The 25,246-nt window shown below is 35.8% G+C and overlaps 1 protein-coding gene across 4 annotated transcripts in view; it reads left to right on the top strand.

The window, feature by feature from the left end:
• VPS13C (vacuolar protein sorting 13 homolog C (S. cerevisiae)) overlaps nucleotides 1-25,246 on the top strand; it is a 248,439-nt gene that overhangs the window by 138,297 nt on the left and 84,896 nt on the right. For all 4 annotated transcript variants that reach the window (XM_006899645.1, XM_006899642.1, XM_006899644.1 and 1 more), the window contains 11 exons: nucleotides 1,397-1,530; nucleotides 3,555-3,711; nucleotides 5,071-5,150; nucleotides 5,804-5,863; nucleotides 6,906-7,065; nucleotides 10,005-10,121; nucleotides 11,888-11,991; nucleotides 12,413-12,580; nucleotides 13,966-14,270; nucleotides 15,179-15,326; nucleotides 24,609-24,762. In XM_006899645.1, the coding sequence (XP_006899707.1) occupies nucleotides 1,397-1,530; nucleotides 3,555-3,711; nucleotides 5,071-5,150; nucleotides 5,804-5,863; nucleotides 6,906-7,065; nucleotides 10,005-10,121; nucleotides 11,888-11,991; nucleotides 12,413-12,580; nucleotides 13,966-14,270; nucleotides 15,179-15,326; nucleotides 24,609-24,762 (1,587 nt within the window). The remainder of the gene's footprint in view (nucleotides 1-1,396; nucleotides 1,531-3,554; nucleotides 3,712-5,070; nucleotides 5,151-5,803; nucleotides 5,864-6,905; nucleotides 7,066-10,004; nucleotides 10,122-11,887; nucleotides 11,992-12,412; nucleotides 12,581-13,965; nucleotides 14,271-15,178; nucleotides 15,327-24,608; nucleotides 24,763-25,246) is intronic.

Genomic DNA, 25,246 nt, shown 5'->3' with positions numbered 1-25,246 from the left:
AGACCAAAGCATCCTTGATTATAGCAACTCTAGGTTTGAATTTGTTCTTCAGTTCCTTGAGCTTAAGAAATGCTGAGCGAGTTCGGCGCTTTTGATTTTCTGACTCTAGCTCCTCGCACATTTCATTGTAGTATTTCGCTTTGTCATTCTGAGCTGCCTTTTGGAATCTTATCTCTCACTCTCTCTCTGTATATATAAAAATCCACACACACATAGGTGTGCATATATAGGTCAAACACCATAATGGCTACCCATCATGGGCAGTGTTTGGTAGTGCTCCCAGATTGATTCAGGTTTGGAAGCATGAGTGGCATCCACTTTCTAAGCCACATGCCACTGGAAACTCTATGGACTTAGAGAAATGACGATAGTTATAGAAAGGCTTCAGGTCTTTTGTCCATACACACACACACAGACACACACACACAGACACACACACACACACACACGCACACACGAACATATCTATGTATATATATGGAAAGACTTTGTATTTAAAAGTGAGTTGGACATGAGGGGCTAGTGTTATTTTATTTTGGAGGAACATTCTTCTAAGTTGTATAGCACTCTTCTGTCAGTTTGTTGTACTGAGGTAATCTGGGTTTTCTGTGATTCAAACCTTGTGCCATTGAGGGGTCCAATGCAATAACGCCAAGGTGCATAATGGTGGAGTTCCCAGTTTAAGACAGGTTTGGAAGCAATGGTGGCATCCACTTCCTAAATAAACCACATGCCTCTGGAAACTCTATGAACTTGGAGAAATGACAGTAGTTAAAGGCTTCAGGCCTTTTGTTCATAGGGTCATAATGAGTCGTGCTCGAGTTGAGGAAATCAACAACAACATACATAGTTAAACATTTTGCTTTGACTTTTTAAAATTAGCAATGTATCTTGATAATTAGCCTATGTATATAGTATACTATGCATATAGTATGTCTGCTGTATTCTTTGTAATGGATGGCTATAATTAAATTCTGACTCAACTGTGATAAGAGAAAGACTGTAGTAAATAAATAATATTTACAGTAAAAAATTTGACAGATTTTGTCTTATACTCTCTAAAGAACTTATATACATTTTATACTCACCCACTTGTTTTCTAAACATTTTCCAATGCAGCATGTATAAGATTGTCCTTTTCCCTACTGCTAAGTGAAAAATGGTAATTTTTTAGTTAAATTTTATTTAGTTACTATGTCTGTTAAATGTATTCATTTGCTGTCACAAATGCTGTCTACTCATTTTGTTTGTCTACATTTTAAACATGTATTTTCTTTGACATAATTACTAGTTGTCTAGGGACTGGAAGTAGTTCTTCCTGGTTTGTGAATTTTCATCTTAAGTCCTCCGTGAATGTGTAAATAGCATTGAATGAATCTCTTTTAAACATCTTTAGGTGAAATGAAAGATCTTGAAATTTCTACATCGCAGCAAAGTATACATGCTACACAAGATGCTCTAACAGTTGACATGGAGGAAATTAGACCTGTAGACATCATTACTCTGCTATTGAATTTTGAAATCAAAGAGGTTTGTGGTTTTTGTAATATGAGCTGCATAAATAATAGATACTGGGAAATCATTCACGTCTATTTAAATAGATTTGTGAATTATTGATAAAGAGAAAAAGTTTTACTTAAGTTGATTATGTGACCAAAAGAGAAAATCCTTTGAAAATTTTAAGAACGCCTTAAGAAAATAGAAACACACACATTTTTGTTTTTAAAATTTGTATTACCAGTATTTATTTTCCATGTGAAAATTCTTGAGGAAGGGTTAATTATTTTCTCTTACTCATTTAACACATATTCATTGTATGTATTATGTGCAAAGCATATAGAAAGAAAAGGTACAGACTGAACTCAAACACGGAAACAATTACTGTTTTTGCAAGTATGCTTATTAGAATGTTCCTAGGTGTTTTATAGGGAATGATGGTGTTAGAAGGAAGGAATTATCTAAGGAACCTGAGAGGACTAAGGAAGATTTTCTGGAGGAAATGGAGTTCAAGTTTAGCTTTTAAAAGATTCAGATATAATTAGTGAAAAGGGGTATCAGGAGAGGAACTGGGACAGGACAAAAAGAGGAATGGATGAACTAATGTGTGAAACTAGGTAATGTGTGAAACTAGGTAAGAAAACAGTGTTTGCAGGCCCTTTCTAGAACTTCCTTGAAAATTCCTTCCTCATTAAATAGTTGGGTAGAGGTTATGATCTTTCAGTTCAAGCATTTAAACAAATTGATTCTACTTAAAAACATCTGGACTATATGCTTTAATACTAATTTATTTCTTATTAAACATTTATTGTTTTACTAATATCAGGTACTGTAATTTTTATAGGTTTGGATCATTAAAAGATTCTATTAATAAATAGTCTTCATTAAGATTTATACAAAAATAACCCATAACTCCTTTGAAAGATCATCTGTAACATGCTCTAAGTTTCCTTCCCTTAGAACAGTGATTAGGAGTTTTGTAGAGTAAAAAGGGAAATAATTTTCTTCCCTTGAGGATTATTTGGCATATCTGGAAACATTTTTATCACTATCACTTTTTTTACCACATTTTTATAATTTTATCACTTGAGTAGTGATGGTGGGGTGCTTGGCAGCTAGCTGGTAGAAGTAACATCCTATACTGTGGGACAGTTCACTGAACAAATAATAATGTACTCCAAAGGGTCAGTAGAACCACAGTTGAGAAGCCTTGCTTCAGAAGCGATAATAAAATTGGCTGCTGATCTTACAGACCCTCAGATAGAAGGCCATTCATTGAACATGAAATAGTATTGGGAGTTAGGCCTAGTACCCATACTCCCCCTCCAAACTTTACCTTTTAAAACCATGAGATGTTTTAAAAGTTGTTTTAGTAGTTGTTAGGTGCTGTCAAGGAGAGTACGACTCATAGCGACTCTGTAAACAGTCAGTCTGAACACAGTCCTATCCCTAGCCATCCTTACAATCTCTGACATATGCAAGCCCATTCTGCATTTACTGCCAATCCACCTAGTTCAAGGTCTCCTCCTTTACCTTCCCAAGCATGATGTTCCTCTCTCCAAGGAATAACCTCTCCTAGCAACTTATCCAAAGTATGTGAGAGGAAATCTCACCATCCTTGCCTCCAAGGAGCACTCTGGCTGCACCTTCTCTGAGACTGATTTTTTGGCTATTCATGGGATCTTCAGCACTTTTTCCCAAAACCATATTTCAACAGCATCAAGTCTTCTCTGTCATCCTCAGTCATTTCTCAGCTCTCAGATGCATAGTACGTGACTGAAAAGACCATGACCTGAATCAGGTGCACCTTAGACCTCAAACTGACATCATTACTCCTCATAATGTGGAGAGATCCCCGACTACAAAATCTGAACTAATAAATGTGTATTTCTGTAACAGACAATATTTGCCAACACAAGTGAAGTACATAAATATCTTTACATGATGTGATTATTTTTATCCTATAGATTGATAGTTAAAATACTGATAAATGATCACATGTACTAGTAGAATACTGGGAATTAGTAAAGTGTGTGGTAATACTGCTACTTCTTTAGGTCATGGTTACATTGATGAAAGAAGCAGAAAAGAAAGGAAAGCCTTTACATGAACTAAATGTGTTACAGCTTGGAATGGAAGCTAAAGTTAAAAGCTATGACATGACTGCTAAAGCTTATCTGAAAAAAATTACTATGCGATGCTTTGATTTTACTGGTAAGTATACATTAAAAAAGTACACTCATGCAATAGGCAAACATGAAGCATATGTTTTAGTATCACCATAATTATTTAGTTTTATTAAATTAGGTTCACTGATACAATGGAATATGTTTTCAAACATTATGGTCCTTTATGATTATTTCATATAAAATAAGACTATGTCCAAAATAACTACATATTTTTTTATTGTAATCACAGTGAAAGTTTATAAAGTTGGTTGGTTTTTTATATAAAATAGCTACACTTAGCATGAAGTAAAATATATCTAAAATATTTAGAATATGTCATCAGTTATCTGTGAACAATGGCACTTCAGGACTTAGGGAACATTCCTTTTAGCTTTCATGTAAGAACTAATGTATTAAGAAACCAAAGCTAGCAATTCTAGAGGTACGTGGTTCAAATCCACCAGATGCTCTGCTGGAGAAGGAGGGGCAATCTCTTCCTGTACCAGTCAATCTGATTTGAGGGCACACACACAAAAAGTGATAAAATGTAAAAAAAAAAAAAAAGAAATCAAAGCTCAGGTATAGCACTCAGGTACTGAACCTAGGAATCCTTTTTTAAAAGTTGGAGTTATACTAATTATTACATTTTGTTAATTTTTAAACTGCACATTTTTAATTAATGAACATATGCTTATAAAATGCAGAAGTATATAAAGTACAGAGAAAAGGGTAACATATACTTATGATTTCATTCCTTTTTCTAAAAAATGAATATTAAATCATTGTTTAGTGGGTATCCTTGATCTTTTAAATTCATTTTCCAAGTTCTGTCATACAGCTTAATATTCCTATAGATGTTTAGAGTGTGTATCTTTGAGTAATGGAAATTTGTCGAAAATAATTCCCAATTTATGCATTTCATAGGTTTATTCTTTTATACAATTTGTCCAGATCATACCAATAGGACCAAAAGTTGTTGTTGTGTGCCATCAACTCAGAACTGACTGATAGCTGACACTCCAGAAGATTTTAAGAGGCAGTAAATCACTTAAGAAGGGTAGAGGTTGTCCATCTTTCTCCTGCAAGGTTGTTAGTGGATTTTAACTGTGTTCCTTGAAGTTGGCAGTGCAACTCTTTACCACTAAGTTACCAGACTCCCTAGTACCAAAATCTACAGTTTTGATTCTTGTAAGTGCTTTGTTTTTCTGCAGCCTCTTGCCCCAAACAATTATTATGGTTTCCCCCAAACGATTACTAATGTATGATTGGTATGTAATATAATTTATTTTTTTAAATGTACAATTCTTTGAGCTTAGATACATACATTCATTTGTTTAACTGGCTTACAAGTATTAAAAGCTTTTTGAAACACTTGATGGATCAACTTTCTCTTTTTTTCTTTTAGATTCTAAAGGAGAGCCTCTACATATTATTAACTCTTCTAATATAACTGATGAACCTCTTCTAAAAATGTCACTGACAAAGGTACCTTGTTTCAGTACTAGGAGATAACATATGTATGTCTTTTCTCATTGCTGTTAATTCAGTTCTAAGCTTTGCTGATCCTGCAGGGTAGAGTAAAACTTCGCTGTGGAGTTTCCAAGCCTCTAATCTGCATGAAAGACTCACTTCTTTTCCTACAGAAGGGCAGGTAGCATTTTAGGTCTTCAGCACTGTACTCCCAAGTCTCCTTTTATGTATGTTGTTCCCCTCATATTTAGTATTTCAGTTTCCCCTCTAATCTTTAAATTTAGGAAATTATTTTATGATAATGAGTTATGCAAACATCTGACTTTCTTTGGGTACTTTACATTCACCCTCTGAGTTACCTCTTGCTGTTGAAATGGGGATAATACGACATTCAGTTGTAATCTAAACCCAGATTTATTATATTCTAGGTATACTAGCATTTTGCCTACCTTTTACAATTTTCTCAACAATAGGATAAAGAATTTTCATCTTTGCTTATAACAGGATATTAGAAATGCGTATGTAAGGTCACTTTCTTTAACTTGTTCTTTTACCTTTAAGAAGTATATGTCTATTTTTATAATTACTTTAAAAAATAAAGACTATGCTTTTTAATATGTGAGGATTAGCATATTCAACCTATTTATATAATCTTCTACTGTTCGTAGGCAGATAGTGATGGACCAGAATTTAAAACTGTTCATGACAATACCAAACAGAGACTCAAGGTAATATTTTGTAATTCATTTTAAAGCTGAGTTTATTAATGGATAAATCTATCTTGAGACCCATTTCCAATTGTAGTAATGTGAGTTCTAAAATTAGAATACAGATGAGAAGAATTATAGATCCAATTTTGTAGTTGTTTTTATGTACTATCAAATTAGAACTGATTCATAGCTGACCTTCAGCAGATTTTCAGAGGCAGTAAAATCCACAGGAAGAGTCTGTTCATCTTTCCCAGAGCAAATGGTGGATTTGGATCGTTTGCTTTGGCAATGCAGTTCCCACTAAGTCACCAGGGACCAAAATTTAGTAGTAGATAGATGAAACCAAGCTGCTCCTTGGAGGCAAGATTTTGAAGTTCTGTCTCACATGCATTAGGCATGTTTCCAAGTGGGGCCAGTCCTTGTACAGGACATCGTTCTTGGAAGGGTGGAGGGACAGCACAGGAGAGGAAGACCATGGAAGAAATGGATTGACACAGTAACCAGGGTAGTGGAGGTGGGTGTGATGGAGACAGTGAGATTGGCTCAAGATAGGGGAAGGTTTATTGTACAAAGGGGTCCCTATGAGTAGCAGATGACTTGATGGACCATACAACAACAACAGCATTCGAAACAGATGAAGTGTTTAAATAAATTTTTACAAAAATTTCATTTGAATCCTGAAATATTACTTGTTTCCACAGTGGAATTGGTGACTACTTATTGAGAATGTAGACAGATTTTTAAACATTCAAATTTAAAATTTTTAAAAAAATTACTTTAGTTCATAGTGATTATTTGGCTTTGTGCTGATGAAAGCATTACATATTTGAATTATTCGAATAAAATTAAGGACCTGGTGAAAGAATGGCTTACTATAGACTAGCCTATTTGCACATGTGTATTCTGTCTTAGAACCCTCTGAAAATTCACCAAGACCTGCTAAGTCAGGTGGTAGTCTGAGAATAAACATTGTCTTCTCATACTCCTAATGTATGTTAAAGCCTAACATAAAACTACTATCATACCTCAAATCTCCCTCTCTAATTGTTCATTATCTTAGGTTTCATTTTCATCCTTAGACTTAGTACTTCATTTGGAAGCTTTACTCTCCTTCATGGATTTTTTATCATCTGCTGTTCCATCTTCTGAAACTTCTTCTGAGAAGGAATCTGAGCTAAAACCACTTGTGGGAGACTCCAGAAGTCTAGCTCTGAAAACTGGTATTGACTTTTAAATCTATATCTGTCTGAACTTTAATAATTGTGTAATAACTTTTACTTTTTATTTCCCCTCTAATATTTTTCATGGTTTGCATTCAATCATTCATATACATTGAATGTCTTGCATGTACATTGTGTTTCATACAGTCTTTGATTTACTAGGTATTTCATTCATGTACATTGTGTTTTACCCAATCATACATATTCACTGTATTTTATATATAATTACTGTTGATTTATGCCTATTATTACTCTGTTCAAGTCCACTTCAACCTTTCATGTTCTTTCACCTCCCTCATCTGTCTACTAACTTCTGCTATCTTAGTGATTCCACCTTTCCCCTTTTTCTACCCCCTTCACCTTTTCCCCTTTCTCTTTTGAACATTTATACACATCTCGCTCAACTTTCCTTCTATTTTTACAATGCTAGTCTTACACAGTATTTGTCCTTATGAGACTGAGTTCACTCAGCGTAATGCTTTGTAGACTCTCTCCTATTGTATAGTAATTTATGAACTTGTTCCTTAATGTTGTGTAGTATTCCACTGTATGAATGTAACACAATTTCTCAGTTCATTCATTTGTTCATAGGTATTTAGGATGCTTTCATTTTCTTGCTATTGTGAATAATGCTGCTGTGAACATGGGTGTGCATATCTCTGTTAGTGTCACTGTCAATTAGATATGCAAATCAAACCAGCAATGAGATACCATCTCACTCCAGAAGCAGTAGCAAAGTTTAATAGGACACCAAGCAATAAAGGATGCAGAGAGAACTATCATATACTGCTGGTGGGATTATGAAATGGTACAACCACTCTGGAAGACAGTTTGATGTTTTCTCAAAAAGCTAAGTATAGAAATCCTATATGACTCAGAAATTCCACTGCTAGGAATTAGAATGGTAACATGAACTTTTAAGAGAAATATTTGGAACTTTCAAGTTCTGTGTACTCTATAGATGAAAGTAGACAAATTTTATTCCTACATATTTTTAGAGTAACTTGTTATTACATGCTGTTGAGTCAGCTGCAAGCCATAGCTATGCACAGTAGCTCTACACCCTGCACTCTCCTGAGCCATTCTCACTATCTCTGACAAACCTACCCTCATTGTACCAGTTAGTGGACAATTTAAAGAAGTACTGTTTAGTAATAATCGTATTTGGTTTTGACTATTTAATTTTTACACTTGATCTTAGCCAAAAGGCTGAGAAGCGATTGGCCATTTAAATTTTATATAAAAATTATTTCTGGAGACTAAGGTGCACCTGATCCAGGCCATGGTCTTCTCAGTTACTTGCTGTGCATCAGAAAGCTTGACCATGACTAAGGATGATAGAAGGAGAATTGACCCATTTGAGCTGAGGTCCTCGAGGAGAGTATTAAATATACTGTGGATTACTAGGAGAACAGTTTCATCCTAGAGAGGATGAAACCAGGCTTCTCCTTGGAGGCAAGGTTTCTGAAGCTCTGTCTGATATATTTTGGGCATATTGCAAGGAGGGACCAGTCCTTGGAGAGGATGGAGCAACAGCACAGGAGAGGAAGACACTGCATGAGATGGAATGACTCAGTGACTGCAGTAATGGGGGTGGGTGTGTTGGAGACAATGAGATTGGCACAGATAGAGCGGTTGTAGATGGGGTCACTATGAGTCACAGGTGACTCAATGGCACTTAACAACAACAACAAGAACAACAATGTAATGGAACAAGTTCCTTTGTCATTCTTTGATACACATGCATACAATAAAATATTTCTCTTGGTATATTTGAAAAATTTTATAACTAACCTTTCATATTTCTCATGGAGTTTTTTTAAAAAGAATCAGAGAAACAGTAATAGAATCTAAAGAAATTGGCTCTGTGGTTAACAGTATCTAGTGTATCATAGTTAGTATGTTAGTTAATGTCATAGTATGGTAGTGTGTCACGGGGATCCTAATATAAGTATTATAGTAGCATATCAGTAATATGTTAATATATTGTAAAAAAAGCAAATACAATGTGGGTAAGGCCAAATCTGACTCCCACTATCTTCACAGCGGGGAACTGTCCCCATCAATAACATCCAGTATATAAAATTGATCCCTTGATAAGAAATGATCCCCCATGCTGCTGTACCTACTTCCTTTAATCACTGGGTCTGATATTCCTTGTGAAAGTTGTGGGCTTTATTAGGAAAACAGGTTTTGGGGATGGGAAGAAAGTCTTCACATTTAGTCCAGCATACCATGTAAGAAGCTTCTGGTTTTCTCAGTTGTCCAGCAAGGGTTGTTTCTTAGCAATCCCAAGTCAGCAATTCTGGCTCCTTCCCTGAACAGTCTGACCAGCTCTTCCTCTTATGTTGGCCCTACAGCTATTGATGATGTAGGAGATGCTGATCCACAGTGATGTGTCTAGAGTCGAGCCAGCTGTAAATTGAACCCCATGGAAGGGCTAAGACAATGGATAGAAAAGGCATTTTTTCAAGTTCTAACATCACACAATGTTAACAATGCAGGATAGTATTTATATTAGTGTAAATGCCCTACTTAGTAATATATTATTAATTATTCATTACTATTTCAATTTTATGGGTTGTTTTAGCTAATATATCTAATATGAATAGGATTTTAGAATAAAATTTGTGAATAATAAAATGTTTAATCAGTGTATTTTCTCATATATAAAAAAAATGGTAGTAAAATTTCCATCCAGCAAACTGTACTTTCAAAAGCCTGTTTAAATAGTTACCTTTATTCTTAATGTGGAAGGGGAATAACTAGTTTTCATTTTATTGGAATTTAAAAACTAACCCAAAGTTCTTAGTTATATATTATTTTAGTAGGGACTTACTTGCTTCACTATAGTACACAATGTATTTTAGTGAATTTTGAGATTATTTGATGTGTCATCTTTGCATTTTGCTAATCATAACGTTTCCATTACTTTTCAGTATCCAGCAGTATTTCTCAAAGTGATGTGTTTGATTTAAAGATCATAGCTGAACTAAATGCATTTAATATTTTTGTCTGTGATCAGAAGTGTAACATTGCAGACATTAGAATACAGGGTAAGTAATTATACTCTGGTGTAACTACTTCTGTTTGTTTACATGGGCATCAGCAAAAATGTGGTGAATCTCCCATGTTTCATTTCTTTGTTTACATTGACGAGTCCTTCAAACTTTTCAAAGATATGCATTGAAATGTTAGAAGTAAATGTTTTATAATTCACATAAGCAGATGTGAGTGAGTTCCTTATGTATGTGAAAAACATCAGAATAAATATAACAATCTCTTAGTGTTCTAATTGTGTTTCTAGAATAAGATTAAAACTGAGGATAGCATATCTTGGTAGTATCTCACAGGGTAAAGAAAATGTTATTTGTTTTCTTGTCTTTTATGCCTAAGTAACATCAGGAAATAAGTTTGTACAAAAAAATTTAGACCTCATCAGCTTGAAATAAGAAGGGACAGCAGAGTACAGTAATTCAGACCAAGCTATTAGTTCTGAAACCAGTCTTCTCAAATACTAACTCTAACAGTTAGTTACTGACTATGAGCAGACTAATACCCCTTTCTGTGTCTTAGTTCTCTCCATGAAAGGAAGATAATATTATTTGTGAGGTTCTTGTGAAGATGAAATATATTTCCACTTAATAAGTTTCCAAATATTTAGAAAATGAGCTCTGGTGGTGTAGGGTGGGTGCTGTGTGTTGTGCTGCTAACAAAAAGTCAGCAGTTCAAATCTGCAAGGTGCTTTGCAGGAGAAAGATGGGAAGTCTTACTATAAAGACTTATAGCTTTGGAAACCAGATTAAAGGTCACTATAAGTTGGAACTGGCTCAACAGCTGTTTATTTAAGTGCTTTGTCCTTAGTTTAAAGAAAGTTTTTAAAAAATTGTGTCATCCAGTATATACTACAAACTGGTTGGAGTTTGTTTGTTTGTTTTTTAATATGCCCTTGGAAGCCTAGTGGTAAGAAGCTGTGCTGCAATCCCAGATGTACTCAGTTCAAATCCATCAGCTGCTCTGTGGGGGAAAGATGGGCATTCTTCACCACTGCAGTTAACTAACTGCCTCTGAAAACCTGCTGGAGGGTCAGCTATGGGTCGGTTCCAACTTGACAGTACTCAGTAGTAACACGGTGATAGTCTGTGCTCTTACGGGGCCTCAACTGCTGACATTTTGAACTGAGGAGTAATTTTAGAACTCTTGCCTTTAGATATTAAGTAAATGACAGAGAAATCTTAGATAGAAATAAAAGAGTACTTACTGATAAAAGTATATTCATTTATACTTAGTTACTGGAGGAATGATGCTTAATTACAGGAGGTCTGGTGGCTTAGTGGTAAGGAGCTGCACCACCACCCCAAAAGCATGCAGTTCGAATCCACGAGCTGTTCTGCAGGAGAAAAGTAGTCAGTCTCCTCCCACACAATTAAGTTGCCTTTGAAGACCCTTTGGAGGGTCAGCTATGAGTTGGTTCTGACTCAACAGTACACAACAACAACAACAAACTAGAGCACTGATTTGCATGGTATAAAAAAAATGAGAGATGACTGTTTAACAGAAAATATTATATGCTTTCTGTATGACTACTTACCGTCTTGGGATATTTGCATATCTATATATGTCATTTTTTTTTAAGTTTGGTGTTTTCTGTCATAATATTGACCCAATTTTTTGTATATCTGTGGCACTTGAAAGTATTATAATCTTTGTTGTTATATATCAAAGTTGATAGCTTTAATGTATTCATTGTCTTGGTAATACATTATTGTATTTAAATACCACTAGGTTGGATGAAGGTTTGTAAAAATTATGTTTCCCTTAGGAATGGATGCCTCTGTTTCTACGACGTCAAAGCAGACTGACATATTTGCCAGACTTCAGGATATCATAGTTACTGATGCAGATATGCTGTCTATTCATAAAAAGGTGATTGAAAATAGGTTTCCTTACTGAATTGTGTTTGGTTTTCCTGTGGATTTGATATGCTTTTATTTATTTGTTCAGTAGACAGTTATTGTTTGCCATGTTGTAAGCACTTCATTGGGACTGGAAAGGAAAACAGTAATAGTCTGTTTTTATATTGAATATAGAGAAGGGCTCCTAATGCACAGTGATTTATGAAAGTCCCCCCTGGCCAACTGTGTAATTGAGATTATCATTGTAGAGCATGTTTTTACAGGTAACAAGTTATTGCCTAGTGAAATATTTTCTCTTTGTTTCAAGGTTGTATTTAAATGTTATTTCTTCATATAGCAAGGACTTTAGATTAAGAAATTATGTTTACAGTACAATGTTAATAGCTTTACAGATCCTTTGATATAATAACCTGTTTATCTAATACTTTCAGGCTGTCTCTATATTGGGAGATGAAGTCTTCAGATTTCAAATGACTCTCTATCCAAACATGACAGAAGGGGATGCCTATGTTGATATGTCTAAAGTAGATGGCAAACTGAGTCTCAAAGTCGGCTGTATTCAAATTGTTTATGTTCATAAATTCTTCATGTCACTTTTGGTAAGTTTGCTTTTTAAAATGTTTTTGAGAATTAAATGTATTTGCCTACATAGCTGAACATAGATATTGAAAACTATTATTATTAGAGCTGTGTGATAAACACAAATGCTAAATAGTTGTCATTGTTAAGGAAATGCATTGTAATGATGGGTGATCAAGTCAATTTTATAGTCGTTTTGTATGTTTAAATTGATATTTTTAAAATTTTTCAAAATTTTAAATTTGAAGACTTACTCCAGTTTTTAAATTTAGGGCATTGTGCTATTATCTGTTTGATGAATTAATCTTAATCTTGGGTAACTAGGGCACTCAACAAATATTTCAAAGACTAATCCTGTAATTTACAGCCTTCCATTAAAACTGTCCAGAAGGTGAAAGAAAAACCATTTTTCAATTATTTATTTTCAGGTATGTGTCAGAAGTGAAAGGTTTAAGTCTGAATGTGCCTCTTATTTCTGGGCCTGCCACCTGTGCTTATCAAAATTTTTACATTTTGAAATCTCTAGCTAAACATCATATTTTATTTTCTGCAAAGTATTTAGGAGTAGAGAAATGAAATTACATTCTATTTTTAGTGCAACAACATGAAGAATATTTCTTGTAAAAGTGATCTTTATTAATTAAAAGATTGTTTTTATTTTTAATTGAAGTTAAGAGGAAGTGCATTTTTACTATACGTGAAGAAGTTGGACTCTTACTAAGAATTTAAGAACCACAGAGACTTAGCTGTCTTTGCCCATCCATTACAACCTAAAAAAAACCCTTTAGAAATAAGGTGTCAGAATCTTTGTTTAAAGGATAAAATTTTACTGCTTTAAACTATAGAGATACAGAATTTAACCTTTCTTGGAGTTCATCTCTTTCAATGAAACTTGAGTTTAAAGTGATCAACATTTATTAATCAAAATGATTTTAAAATATTTGTCATAAAACCCAAACAAAATATTTTTCTTTGTAGTGGTAACTACATTTTTTTTTGTTTTATTTTTTATTTTTTCTCTACTAGTTTATTTATTATAACAACACATGTATCAAATGCGATAATGGTTACCCATGGTGGACGGTGTTAGATGGAGCTCCCCAATTCAAACAAGCTTGAAGGCAGGAGTGGCATCCACTTCCGTAATAGCTTGCCTATGAACCCATGTGAGCCCATTGCTACAGTCACTTATCAGTCCATCTTGTTGAGAGTCTTTTTTTTCACTGTCCCTCCACTTTTCCAAGCATAGTGTACTTCTCCAATGGACATTTTAAGTAGCATCTCTCTCTCTCTCTCTCTTTTTTTAATACCTCTGTTATATAAAGTAAATACTTTAAAATTAATTTTCCTTTATAAAAGAAATCCCTGTTCTAGACCTCTCTAATTGTCAGTCTTTTTTTAACAGAACTTCCTGAACAATTTCCAAGCTGCCAAAGAAGCTTTGAGCACAGCCACTGTCCAGGCTGCAGAAAAAGCTGCTTCTAGTATGAAAGATTTTGCTCAAAAGAGTTTTCGTCTTTTGATGGATATCAATTTGAAAGCCCCGGTTATCATCATTCCACAGTCTTCAGTGTCTCCTAATGCTGTTATAGCAGATTTGGGTTTAATCAAGATTGAGAACAAATTTAGCTTAATTCCTATGGAAAAGTCTTCTCTTCCCCCAGTCATTGATAAAATGAACATACAGCTCACTCAGTTGAAGCTATCCAGGTATAATATACAATCCAGATGTATACTGCTTAAGTTGCAATATAATCTTCTTAGAATTTTTGTCAGAGGCAAACTTCTTGTGATTTGCAGCTTTTATTTCTTGTGATTATGAGACTTTAGAGTGTTGACTTTTAGCCAGTGACTTATTGTGTCTCGTAAAATTTATATTTTGTCTTATTAAAATTCATAATGAGACTTTCCCCCAATTTCATAAAAATTCTCTGCAATACAATTATAATTTGCTCAGTAACATTTAGTTTGTTTTATAACTATTGGACTAAAATTTACTAAAATATGAAATAGAAGATGTAGTTATCATTTCTAAACTTTTACACTTGGACATTCTCTATGAAGTATCTAAATGAGTAGAATCCAAATACAAAATTACTGGCTCTCTTGAATGGCATGAGAGTATTTACACTATTTGGTTGTACAAGTAGTTGTTGACAGCAGCCAGAAATGACTATAGCCCTACACACACATTTAACCTTGAGGTTTGGTGAGTTTTTGCCCCGTATGTTTATAGACCAAAATATGCCATAGAGTAAGTTAACATCACTTTTTAATTTTCTTAAATTTTGTGAGTATGCCACAGGATTGGGTAGGATTTGAACTTGTTAGAGTCTACTCAGTAGCACCTAACAACAACAATATCCATTCATGAACAGCTTTTCTAAAAGATAATACATAATACAGTAGTTACACTTCATGAAATTTGTGTCTTTGAAATCAGAATTATATAGTAGCTCTGCATATAAACTTGATTTATATGATTTATAGCCCTCTGTGTTTGAAAATGCTAAATGCAAAATAATGCATGATATTATAGTCCTCACTTTTAACTATGAGTTTACACACACACACACACACACACACACACACACACTAAATTCTTGTTTCTCTTTCAGAACTATTTTGCAGGCTGACTTGGTACAATCTGACATTGAAATTTTAAAGCCGGTCAACATGCTTTTATCCATACAGCGAAATTTAGCAGCAACATGGTATGTCCAAATTCCAGGAATGGAGATTAATGGAAAATTAAAACCTATGCAGGTGAGTATATGTATAATATATATAAAACCAGCTGTATAGGTTTTTATTATTAATAGTACAGTCCTAATAGTACATCAGAAATTATAATTTATTAGGAATATTTTATTAACTAGAACTAAGGCCATCCTAGCTTCCTGTACATTTTTCTTATTTCATTTTAGTCAGATAACATTATGAAACTTAAATAACTGACATAAAGCTTCCTGAAGTTTACTGAGAATACTATTCTTCATTTTTTGAAAATTCTGTGCTGAGTCACTGTATCAAAGGAATTGGCAGTCACAGAAGAATCTCATGAAACAACATATGAGCAAGAGCCTATGATGATGAAAGAAGAAGTTCAGGCTGCTTTGAAGGAAATAGCAAAAAAATAAGGCCCCAGGAATAGATGGTATACCAATTGACATATTTCGGCTAACAGATGCTGCCCTGGATGTGCTCACCAAGTTGTGCCAAGAAATCTGGAGAACAACCACTTGGCCAACTGACTGGAAGAGATCTATATTTGTTCCCATCCCAAAGAAGGGTGACCCAACAGAGTGTGGAAACAATACAACAATCTCATTGATTTCACATGCAAGCAAGATTCTACTGAAGATTATGCAAAAATTACTGGAACAGCACATCAGCAGAGAACTGACAGAAGTCCAGGCTGGGTTTAGAAAGGGTTGTGGTACTAGGGATAGTGTAGCTAATGTTAGATGGATCTTAGCTGAAAGCAGGGAATACCAGAGGAATGTATATCTGTGTTTCATTGATTATGCAAAGGGATTTGACAGTGTGGATCATAACAGACTGTGGCTGACTCAGAAATATGGGAATCCCAGAACACTTGATCATGCTAATGCGAAACCTTTTCTTGGACCAGGAGGCAGTCGTCAGAACAGAGCAAGGAAACACTGCATGGTTCAAAATTGGGAAGGGTGTATGCCAGGGATGTGTCCTGTCTTCATACCTTTTCAACCTGTATGCAGAACAGATTATCCGGGAGGCTGGGCTCTATGAGGAGAAATGTGGGCTCAAGGTTGGTGGAAGATCTATCAACAATCTGAGTTATGCAGATGACACAACCCTGCTCGCTGAAACTGAGGAGGACCTGAAGCGCTTGCTACAGAGGGTCAAGGACTGCAGCCTCCAATATGGATTGAGGCTCAATGTCAAGAAGACAAAGATTCTCACCACTGGACCAATTGGCAGCATCAGGATGGATGGTGAAGAGATTGAGATTGTTCATAGCTTTAGTTTGCTTGGCTGCACAGTCAACACTCTTGGCACCAGTAGCCAGGCAATTAAAAGATGTATTGCTATGGGAAAGTCTGCTGTTAGGGACCTCTCCAAAGTTACTGAACAGCAATGGTGTCTCAGTGGAGACTAAGGTACGTCTGATACAGGCCATGATCTTTGCTATCACTTGTTATGCATCAGAGAGTTGGACAGTCACTAAGGAGGATAGAAGGAGAATTGATGCCTTTGAGTTGTGGGCTGGAGAGTACTGAGGGTACCATGGACTCCTAGGAAAACAAACAAATTCATCCTGGAAAGGGTTAAACTGGGTGGCTCCCTGGAGGCAAGGATTCGAGGCTCCGTCTAACATATTTTGGACATGTTGTAAGGAGGGACCAGTCCTTGGAGAGGGACATCATGCTTGATAGGGTGGAGGGACAGTGCAGGAGGGGAAGACCCTCTGTGAGGTGGATTGATTCAGTGACTAGGATAATCGGGATGGGTGTATCGGAGACAAAGCGATTGGCATAGGACAGAACAGAGTTTAGTGCTGTTGTACATAAGGTCATTATGAGTCGCAAGCGACTTGACGGCACATAACAACAACAACATGAAAAATTTGAAGGCAGTAGTCTCAAGATGGTGCAAACAGTCAAGCCTCTGACTTCTGGTTGAAAGATTACCAATTCAGACTCACCCAGGGATATCTCAGAAGATAAATTTGCAATTTGCATCTGATGGTTATAACTTTAAAAGCCCTATGGAGCTTCACTTTCTGTCCACTAGGCCAACTGATCTCTCTCTCTGCTGCTGTTGTTGTTTTGTTCTTAAGCCAGTCTGTTGTTTTCTCAAGGCTGGAAATAGAAATTCTATTTTTCTCAGCTATCCCACTACTGGGAGTACACCCTAGGAAACCAGAACCATGCCTGAAATGGATGTCTGCATATCCATGTTTATTGCTGTGTTATTCCCAATAGTGGAGAGATAGAAGCAACCCAGTTGCTCTTCAGCAAGCTAACGGATAGAAAAATTGTGGTATATGCACACAGTGGAACACAGCACTGAAAAATAAGGATTTTTTTAAAATAAGGAATTTTTTAAACATTGCACAACATGGATGAATCTGGAGACATTATGCTGATTAAAATATTTGTAAAAAAAAGACCAAAAATTGCATAACACCACTGTTATATAATAGGATTGGCATGGGATTGGAGAGAACTGAAAGATATAGCTAGATAATGAACATTGCATTGGAATAGATGAGGAGAGGGACTGTTTGTAAGGAATGTATGATTAGGCATTACATATATGAAAATTAATCTGGAACAAGAGGTGCATTACAGAGTGAAATTGAGAACAAAGGAGGAGAGAGTAAAACGTGCAAAAATGAATGAAAACCCAACTTTTCTCTAAACTTTCATTAAAATCACAATTATACTAATAATAACAATAAAAAAGAATATGACTGGAGATCAGAAGTATTGGATGTTGCCAAGCTACCACTACTAACTTTTCTGACAGGGATACCACTAGAAGATCTTTGATAGAATGGGAGAAAAATGCAGTAAGAAAAAATGATGTAAAAGACCAGACTTGCTGATCTAATAAGACTGGTAGATCTGTAAGACTTCCCGATCAAACTTGGAACTGAAATCATCCCTGTGACTCAATATTCAGACAAAAAATAAACAGGTCTGAAAGATGATTTATAAGGGAGCTCTGGTGGCCTAGTGGTAAAAAGCTGCTCTGCCATCCCAAGGAGGTGTGGTTCGAATCCACCAGCTGCTCTGCAAGAGAAGGATCAACAGTCTCCTCTGTGATTTGCTGTTTCTGAAAATCCATTGGAGGGTCAGCTGTGGGCCAGTTCCGACGTGAAGGTATACCACCAGCAGCAAAACAGCATGAACAAGATAATTTTTACCTTCAGGATGGAAAACACAGCTTAGAACAACCAACCATACAGTATCATAAGGGCAATGGTTGTCCAGGATAAAGCTCAGAGGGCTGGAAGGGATAAGAAAGAAGGAAATATGGAAATGGGAAGCAGAAGAGGAAGTGGGAAGAGTGTTCTTGTAATAGGGAGATTATAATCAATGTCATGAAGCATAATGCGTGTGACTTGTTAAATGGAAAGACAATTTCCTCTGTAAACTTCCACTCATATCGGATGGAAATAACAGTTTCCTCTGTAAACTTCCAGTCACATTGGAATAAAATATTTATGCTCACTTCAGCAGTATGTATACTAAAAATTGGAATGATATAGAGAAGATTAGCATGGCCCCTTTGCAAGCATGACACACAATACAATGTTCAAACACACCCCTTCTTTGGTCATAGGCTGTACACTTAGCCTGAAGTACATCCAAGACTCAGACTGGTGACACAAATATTGTGGGGTTTTTAAATATAAGTTTGATAGTTTCCATAGAATTATTGGATTACCTTTCAAAATTGTCCTTGTGGACTTACTAAAATTTAGTCTAGGGAGCTCTAGTATCCTTGAGGTAAGCACTTGCACTTCAATCCCAAAGGCACACGGTTCAAAACCACCAGCTGTTCTTCAGGAGAAGAATGGGCAATCTGCTCATGTGCTATTAACTGCTTCTGACAACCTGCTGGAGGGTTCCCTCTGAGTCTGTTTGGACTCGGTGGCATTCAAGAGCTAAAGAAATCAATCTAAGTATATGACATGTTTTTATTCGTGCCTGGCAAGCCAGAAGAGTGAGTGAAGCTTGCTGCTCTTCACGGAGCTGTGATATTTTGGTTGGTATCACAAGTGGGAATGGTGCTCCATGAAGTGATTGCAGAGCTTATTTGGGGAAACCAAGAAATCCTTGGTCACTATCTCATATTAAAATAGCACCCCATTTTTATGTAGGCTGGTAAACAGGCAATTTCCCTGCATATAATTGTTTTATGTGCCGTCGAGTTGCTTATGACTCCTTGCAACCCTATGTACAACAGTCCTGAACCCTGCTCTATCCTGTGACAGCCTTATAGTCTTGACACACCTACCTCCATTACTCGAATCGCTGAATCGTCCCATCTCATCGAGGGTCTTCCTCTGTTGTGCCGTCCTTCTACCCTCCTAAGCATGTCTATCTCCAAAGACTGATGCCTCCTTCTAACAACTTAGTATGTCTGACAAAGCCTGGTTTCACCCTCTCTAGGATGAACCTGTTTGTTCTCCTGGCAGTCCATAGTATATTCAGTACTCTTCTCCAGCACCACAGCTCAAAGGCATTGGTTCTCTTTCTATCAACCCTAGTCATTGTCCAGCTTTCTGACACATAGCAAGTAATTGTGAAGACTGTGGCCTGGATTAGGTGCACCTTAGTCTCAGGCTGAAATTGTGGCTCTTCAGTATTCTGGAAAGGTCCCTGAGAGCAGACTTCCCTAATGCAATTGTCTTTTGGTTTCCTGACTGCTGGTTCCAAGAGTGTTGATTATTCTTTCTTTAGAGGAGGGAGAATATCACCTGGTGGGATACTTAGGAATCTAATTGACTACATATGTGGAAAGAAATAATGGTAAAGACCCAAATCAGAAATTAAAATAAGGCTAGGAGCTGACTTTGGAACAGACCATTCGTGACTCATAGGCAAGTTCACACTGAAGCTTAAGGAAATGAAAACAAGTCCACAAAAGTCAAAATACATCTTGAGTTCATCCTACTTGAATTAAAAAAACAAAAAAGGAAGGATAGAATTGATACATAGAATCCTAATGACTTAAGACAAGTTGTGAAATGACCTATCAGGGCCAACACATGTGAAAAAAACCCAAAATGTCACTGACACAACAGGCAAGAAAAAAAGACCAAAATAGAGGCCAGGACTCTGAACCTTGCTTTTTACTATAGATAAATCACAACAAAAAGAAAATAATTTGTTCAAAAACTTTACTCAACAGGATGAAAAGAAAGCTCACAGACTGGAAGAAACATTTGGCAATGACATTTCAGACAAAGACCTCATAACTAAAGTGTACAGAACTTTATAAGAAACAACGGTGAAGTACCATCTCACTTCAGCAGTAGTAGCGAAGTTTAACAACACAGCAAACAATAAGTGTTGGAGAGAATGCAGAGATTGGCTCTCTTACGATGTTGCTGGGATTGTGTAACGGTACAACCACTCTGGAAGGAAGTTTGATGTTTCCTCAAAAAAGCAGAACATAGATGGCACATGTGACCAGGCTATCCCACTGCTAGGAAATCAGATATACTCCAAGGAAATCAGAACTGAGACATGAATGGAAATATGCATATCTATGTTTATAGTACCATTACTCAAAATAGGGCAAGAAAATGGAAACAATCCAAATGTCCATCAACAAATGAATGGAACAAGAAATTGTGGGACAGCCACATAATAGAATACTATGTTCATAAGGTCGCTATACATCATAGGCGACTCAACAGTACATAACAACAATAACATTATGACAAGTTTGGAAGCAGGAGTGGCATCCACTTCTTAAACAACATGCCTCCAGAAACTCTATGAATTTTGATAAATATCAATAGTTGTAGAGGGGCTTCAGGCTTTTTGTTCATAGGATTGCTATGAGTCATGCTCAACTTGAAGGCAATCAACAACAACAACAACAACAATTATATAGCATGGGAGAGTCTAGAGAGCATTATGCCAAGTTAAATAACTCAGTCTCATAAGGATAAATTCTGCCTAAGACCACTTTATCCTATTTTGTAAAAATAGGATAACTGAGAAAGATAACGTATAAATGTTCAGAAGGGGAAGTGGAAAGGGATAAAGGAATGTCAGAGAAAGAGGAATGGTGGGAAGAAAATCACTAGGATAGCAGAGTTTAGTGGGTGAAGAAGTAGAAAAGATACAGAGGGAATTTCCAAAGACAGGATGATATTAGACACACATCAATATTAGTTATATAAAATATGATGTATATGATACTTATATAAAACACAATGTACATGAATGAAGCACGATGTATGTGAATAATTGTATACAAACCAGTAAGAAAATGCTGAAAGAAAAGAAATGCTGAATTAAGAGAGCTGAAAAGATTTCAGATGGTAGCTTAAGAAGTCAAAGTATTTTAATGACATTTTTAAAAACAAGTTAGAAAACAAAAAGGGAAAGGCATTCATTATCCAAGCTGAAAGAACTGAAGAAAGAAAAGAAAAACCTTCAAGCCTTGATTTGTAATACTGGTGAATTCTGTGGCATAATATGTAATGATACAAGAAGTATCAAAAACAGATTTCAAGAAATATTCAAGTTCATTGAACCAAAAAGAATTGATCAACATTTAAGTGTTTCAGGCAATAGTATATGATCAAGAACCAGTGGAATGGGAGGAAGTAGTCCAAACTGCACTGAAGTCAATGCAAAAAAAATACCCTGCAGGAATTGATGGAATATCAGTTGAGGGTGTTTCAGTAAACAGATGCAGCCCTAGATATCTCACTAGTCTATGCCAAGAAGTTTGTAAAGCAGCTGCTTGGCCAACTGTCTGGAAAAGGTCCATATTTGTACCTGTCTCAACTAAAGGTGATCCAAATAGTGTGGCAGTTACCAAACACTGGTCTGTATTAACACATTCAAATACATTCTTGCTGAAGATGACAAAAAAAATGCAAATTTATCAGTACTTTGGCAGAGTGCTGCCAGAATTTCAAGCTGAATTGAGAAGAGGCATGAAACCAGGGATATTATTGCTAATGCCAAATTGATCTTGAAAGAAAACAATACCAGAAAACTGTTTACTTGTGTGTTGTAGACATGCAAAGGCATCTGATTATGTGAATCATTATAAATTATGGATAATATTGAGGAGAATGAGAACTCCAGAATACTTCATTGTTTTCATGAGGAACTTCTGCATAAACCAAGAGGAAATCTGGTTGGCTTAATGATAAGGAATTGTGCTGCCAGTACAAAGATAGGCAAGTCAAATCCCCCGGCTGCTCTGTGAGAGAAAAACTGGCCAGTCTCCTCCCATGGTATTAACCGGCCCTGAAAACCTGCTGGAAGGTCAGGTGTCAGTCAGTTCTGACTCAGTGGTATTCAATAATAATAAGTCATTTAAACAGAACAAAGTGGTGCTGCATGGCTTAAAATCAAGAAAGGGTTATCTCATACTGTATTCTTTCTTCATACCTACTCACTTTGTCCGGGGTTCAGATCTGTTGTTCATAGAGTTACTATGGGTCCTACTTGACTCGATGGCGCCTAACAACATTTAATTTGTATGTTGATCAAATAATTTGATAAGTTGAATTTGATAAGTTAAAAGAATTATGTCAGAGTTAGAGAAATGTCCATCCACAATTTGCATTATGCAGATAACAGAACCTTGTTTGCAGAAAGTCAAGAAGATTTAATGCATTTAGAGAAGAAGATAAAAGACTATAGCCTTCAATATGGATTAAGCTTCAAAATAAAAAAGCGAAATTCTCGCAACTATACTAATAGACAGCAGCAATATGATAGATGAAGGAAGGATTGAATTTCTCAAGGATTTCATTTGACTTGGGTCCATAATAAAAACCCATGGAAACAGCAGTCAAGAAATTGAAAGATCTGTTGCTTTTGGCAAATCTGTTGTCAGGGACCTCTTTAAAGCGCTTTAACAAGGATTCCAGTGTGATGACTAAGGTGTGCATTTCCAAAACTGTCGTATTTATTCTCCATTGCTTCATATGCTTGTGAAACTTGGATGAAATAGGGGGAAAACCATATAAAAGATAAAGGTTTAAAAAGGCTTAAAGAAGAACAGATTTAATGAATTTTAATAGCTAGAATACAAGAAAAATGTCTATATGTGTTTTATTGACTATCCCAAGGCATTTGACTGTGAGGATTATGACAAACTATGGCTAACATTGAGAAGAATGGGAATTCTAGAACACTACTTAATTATGCTTACATGAAATCTATACCTAGACCAAAAAGACACGTTCTTTGGCACATCATTGTCACAGTGGTTAACATCACAGCAACCATGAGTTACCTCTCTACAGCAATGCAAAAATTATTAGTAACAGCAAATGTTATTCTGATCTTAGACTAATGGAACTGTAGAATTTGAAAAATGAGGTAATATTAGGCATGGCTCACATATAAAATGCACTGTGTATGAATGACTGAATAAAGTACAATGCGTATGAATGAAACAATGCAAAGGAAAGATTGTACATATATTAAACACAGTTTATATGAATGATTGTATGCAAACCATTAAAATTAGAGAAAGGGTAAAAAAAAGAATCCAAAAACCCTCCAAATATCTGTTTTAGACAGTTTTTATTCTAAGAATTGTTGTTCTTTCTTTTTCCCCCAAGTTTTGTTGTCCATTTATTTTCTTTTTTTATTTTCAGGTATACTTTGAGGCATGATCTTTATTTTGAAAAATCTGACTTTATATTAACCTATTTTAAAAGAATTGTTTTTCTTTATAGGTGAAACAAAAGTTTTTTGTTTACCAATTGTGTTTGTATTGAGAAAAAAAAGAGACAGCAAGAGAACATCTTTTTGTTTTTTGGTGGAAACTAGAAACTGAACTGTACTCCTCTTATACTGAGTTTACTTACTGTTGTTGAGTTAATTCCAACTCATATAGATTTACCATTGTGTTTTCAAGTCTGTCCACGTTTACAAGAAGGGAATGCTCATCATCTTCTGTTGAGTGCCTGTGAATTCATACCACTGACCTTTTGATTAGCAGCCCAACATAATGCTACCAGGGTTGCTTTGTATTGGGAGAGCAAATAATGTAGAAGAATTTGTAATGGATGTGAAAGAAGAAAGGTAGACTGTAGATGAGGAAGTAGAGAGAGGCACAGGTCCAGTAACGAGTGTGGGGAGAGACGGAGTAACTGAGGCAGCAGTGTGCTCATTCACAGAGACTGTCTCCTATTTAAAAGACTGTCTCCTGATAAAATACTACTCTAGTATTTATGGTCCCAGTGCTCTGTTTTACTAAATGAACAGTTAATCTGAGGGACTATATTGGGATATAATATGCATCTTTTTACCACATAATACTAAAATTATTGATGATTTCTAGATTGCTCTCAGTCAGGATGACTTAAGTGTTTTAATGAAAATTTTGGTGGAAAATCTTGGAGAAGCTTCTTCACAGCCAAGCCCTACACAGTGTACCCAAGAAGCTCTAAGAGTGAGAAAAGAGGACATTCCAAGTTCATCTGACCTCCTCAAAGGTACACATTGCTGGATCTTTTCCTTCATTTATAAAGTAATATTAGTATCAATATTTATATTTAGTCTTTCATAGTTATCTAACATGATACTGTGGGAACTGATTTGTTATTCTGCTGTTTTACTGTGGAGAACCTTCTGGAGCTTGGCCTAGCTTGCATATTGCACCTCTCAGGGAAAGGTGGAAAGGTGGTGTGGCGAGTATCTTCTTCAGGAGGAAGAGCACTTGTCTGCACGATGTTTGTTTGCCCATTACTTGTAAATGTAAAGTTCACCTCACTAGGGACTAACGTGATATACTTTGAGAGAAAAAAGCCAGCCACAGTGTAGTTGGCTACATAAGGGAATTATCTACATTGTGAAATTTGAATCTTCAAAAGCCCTAAACTTTTAAAAACAATCCACCTTTATAAATATATAATTACTTAATGTTAGTGATGTTATATGTCTTGTTGCAATAATGTTATGGCTAAATGGAATTCTTTG

Source organism: Elephantulus edwardii, unplaced genomic scaffold (assembly GCF_000299155.1).
Source record: "Elephantulus edwardii isolate Elephantulus edwardi_28Jun2011 unplaced genomic scaffold, EleEdw1.0 scaffold00264, whole genome shotgun sequence".
NCBI lineage: Eukaryota > Metazoa > Chordata > Mammalia > Macroscelidea > Macroscelididae > Elephantulus > Elephantulus edwardii.
Note: the sequence above shows the minus strand (reverse complement) of the source record. Positions and strands in the feature narration are given on the sequence as shown.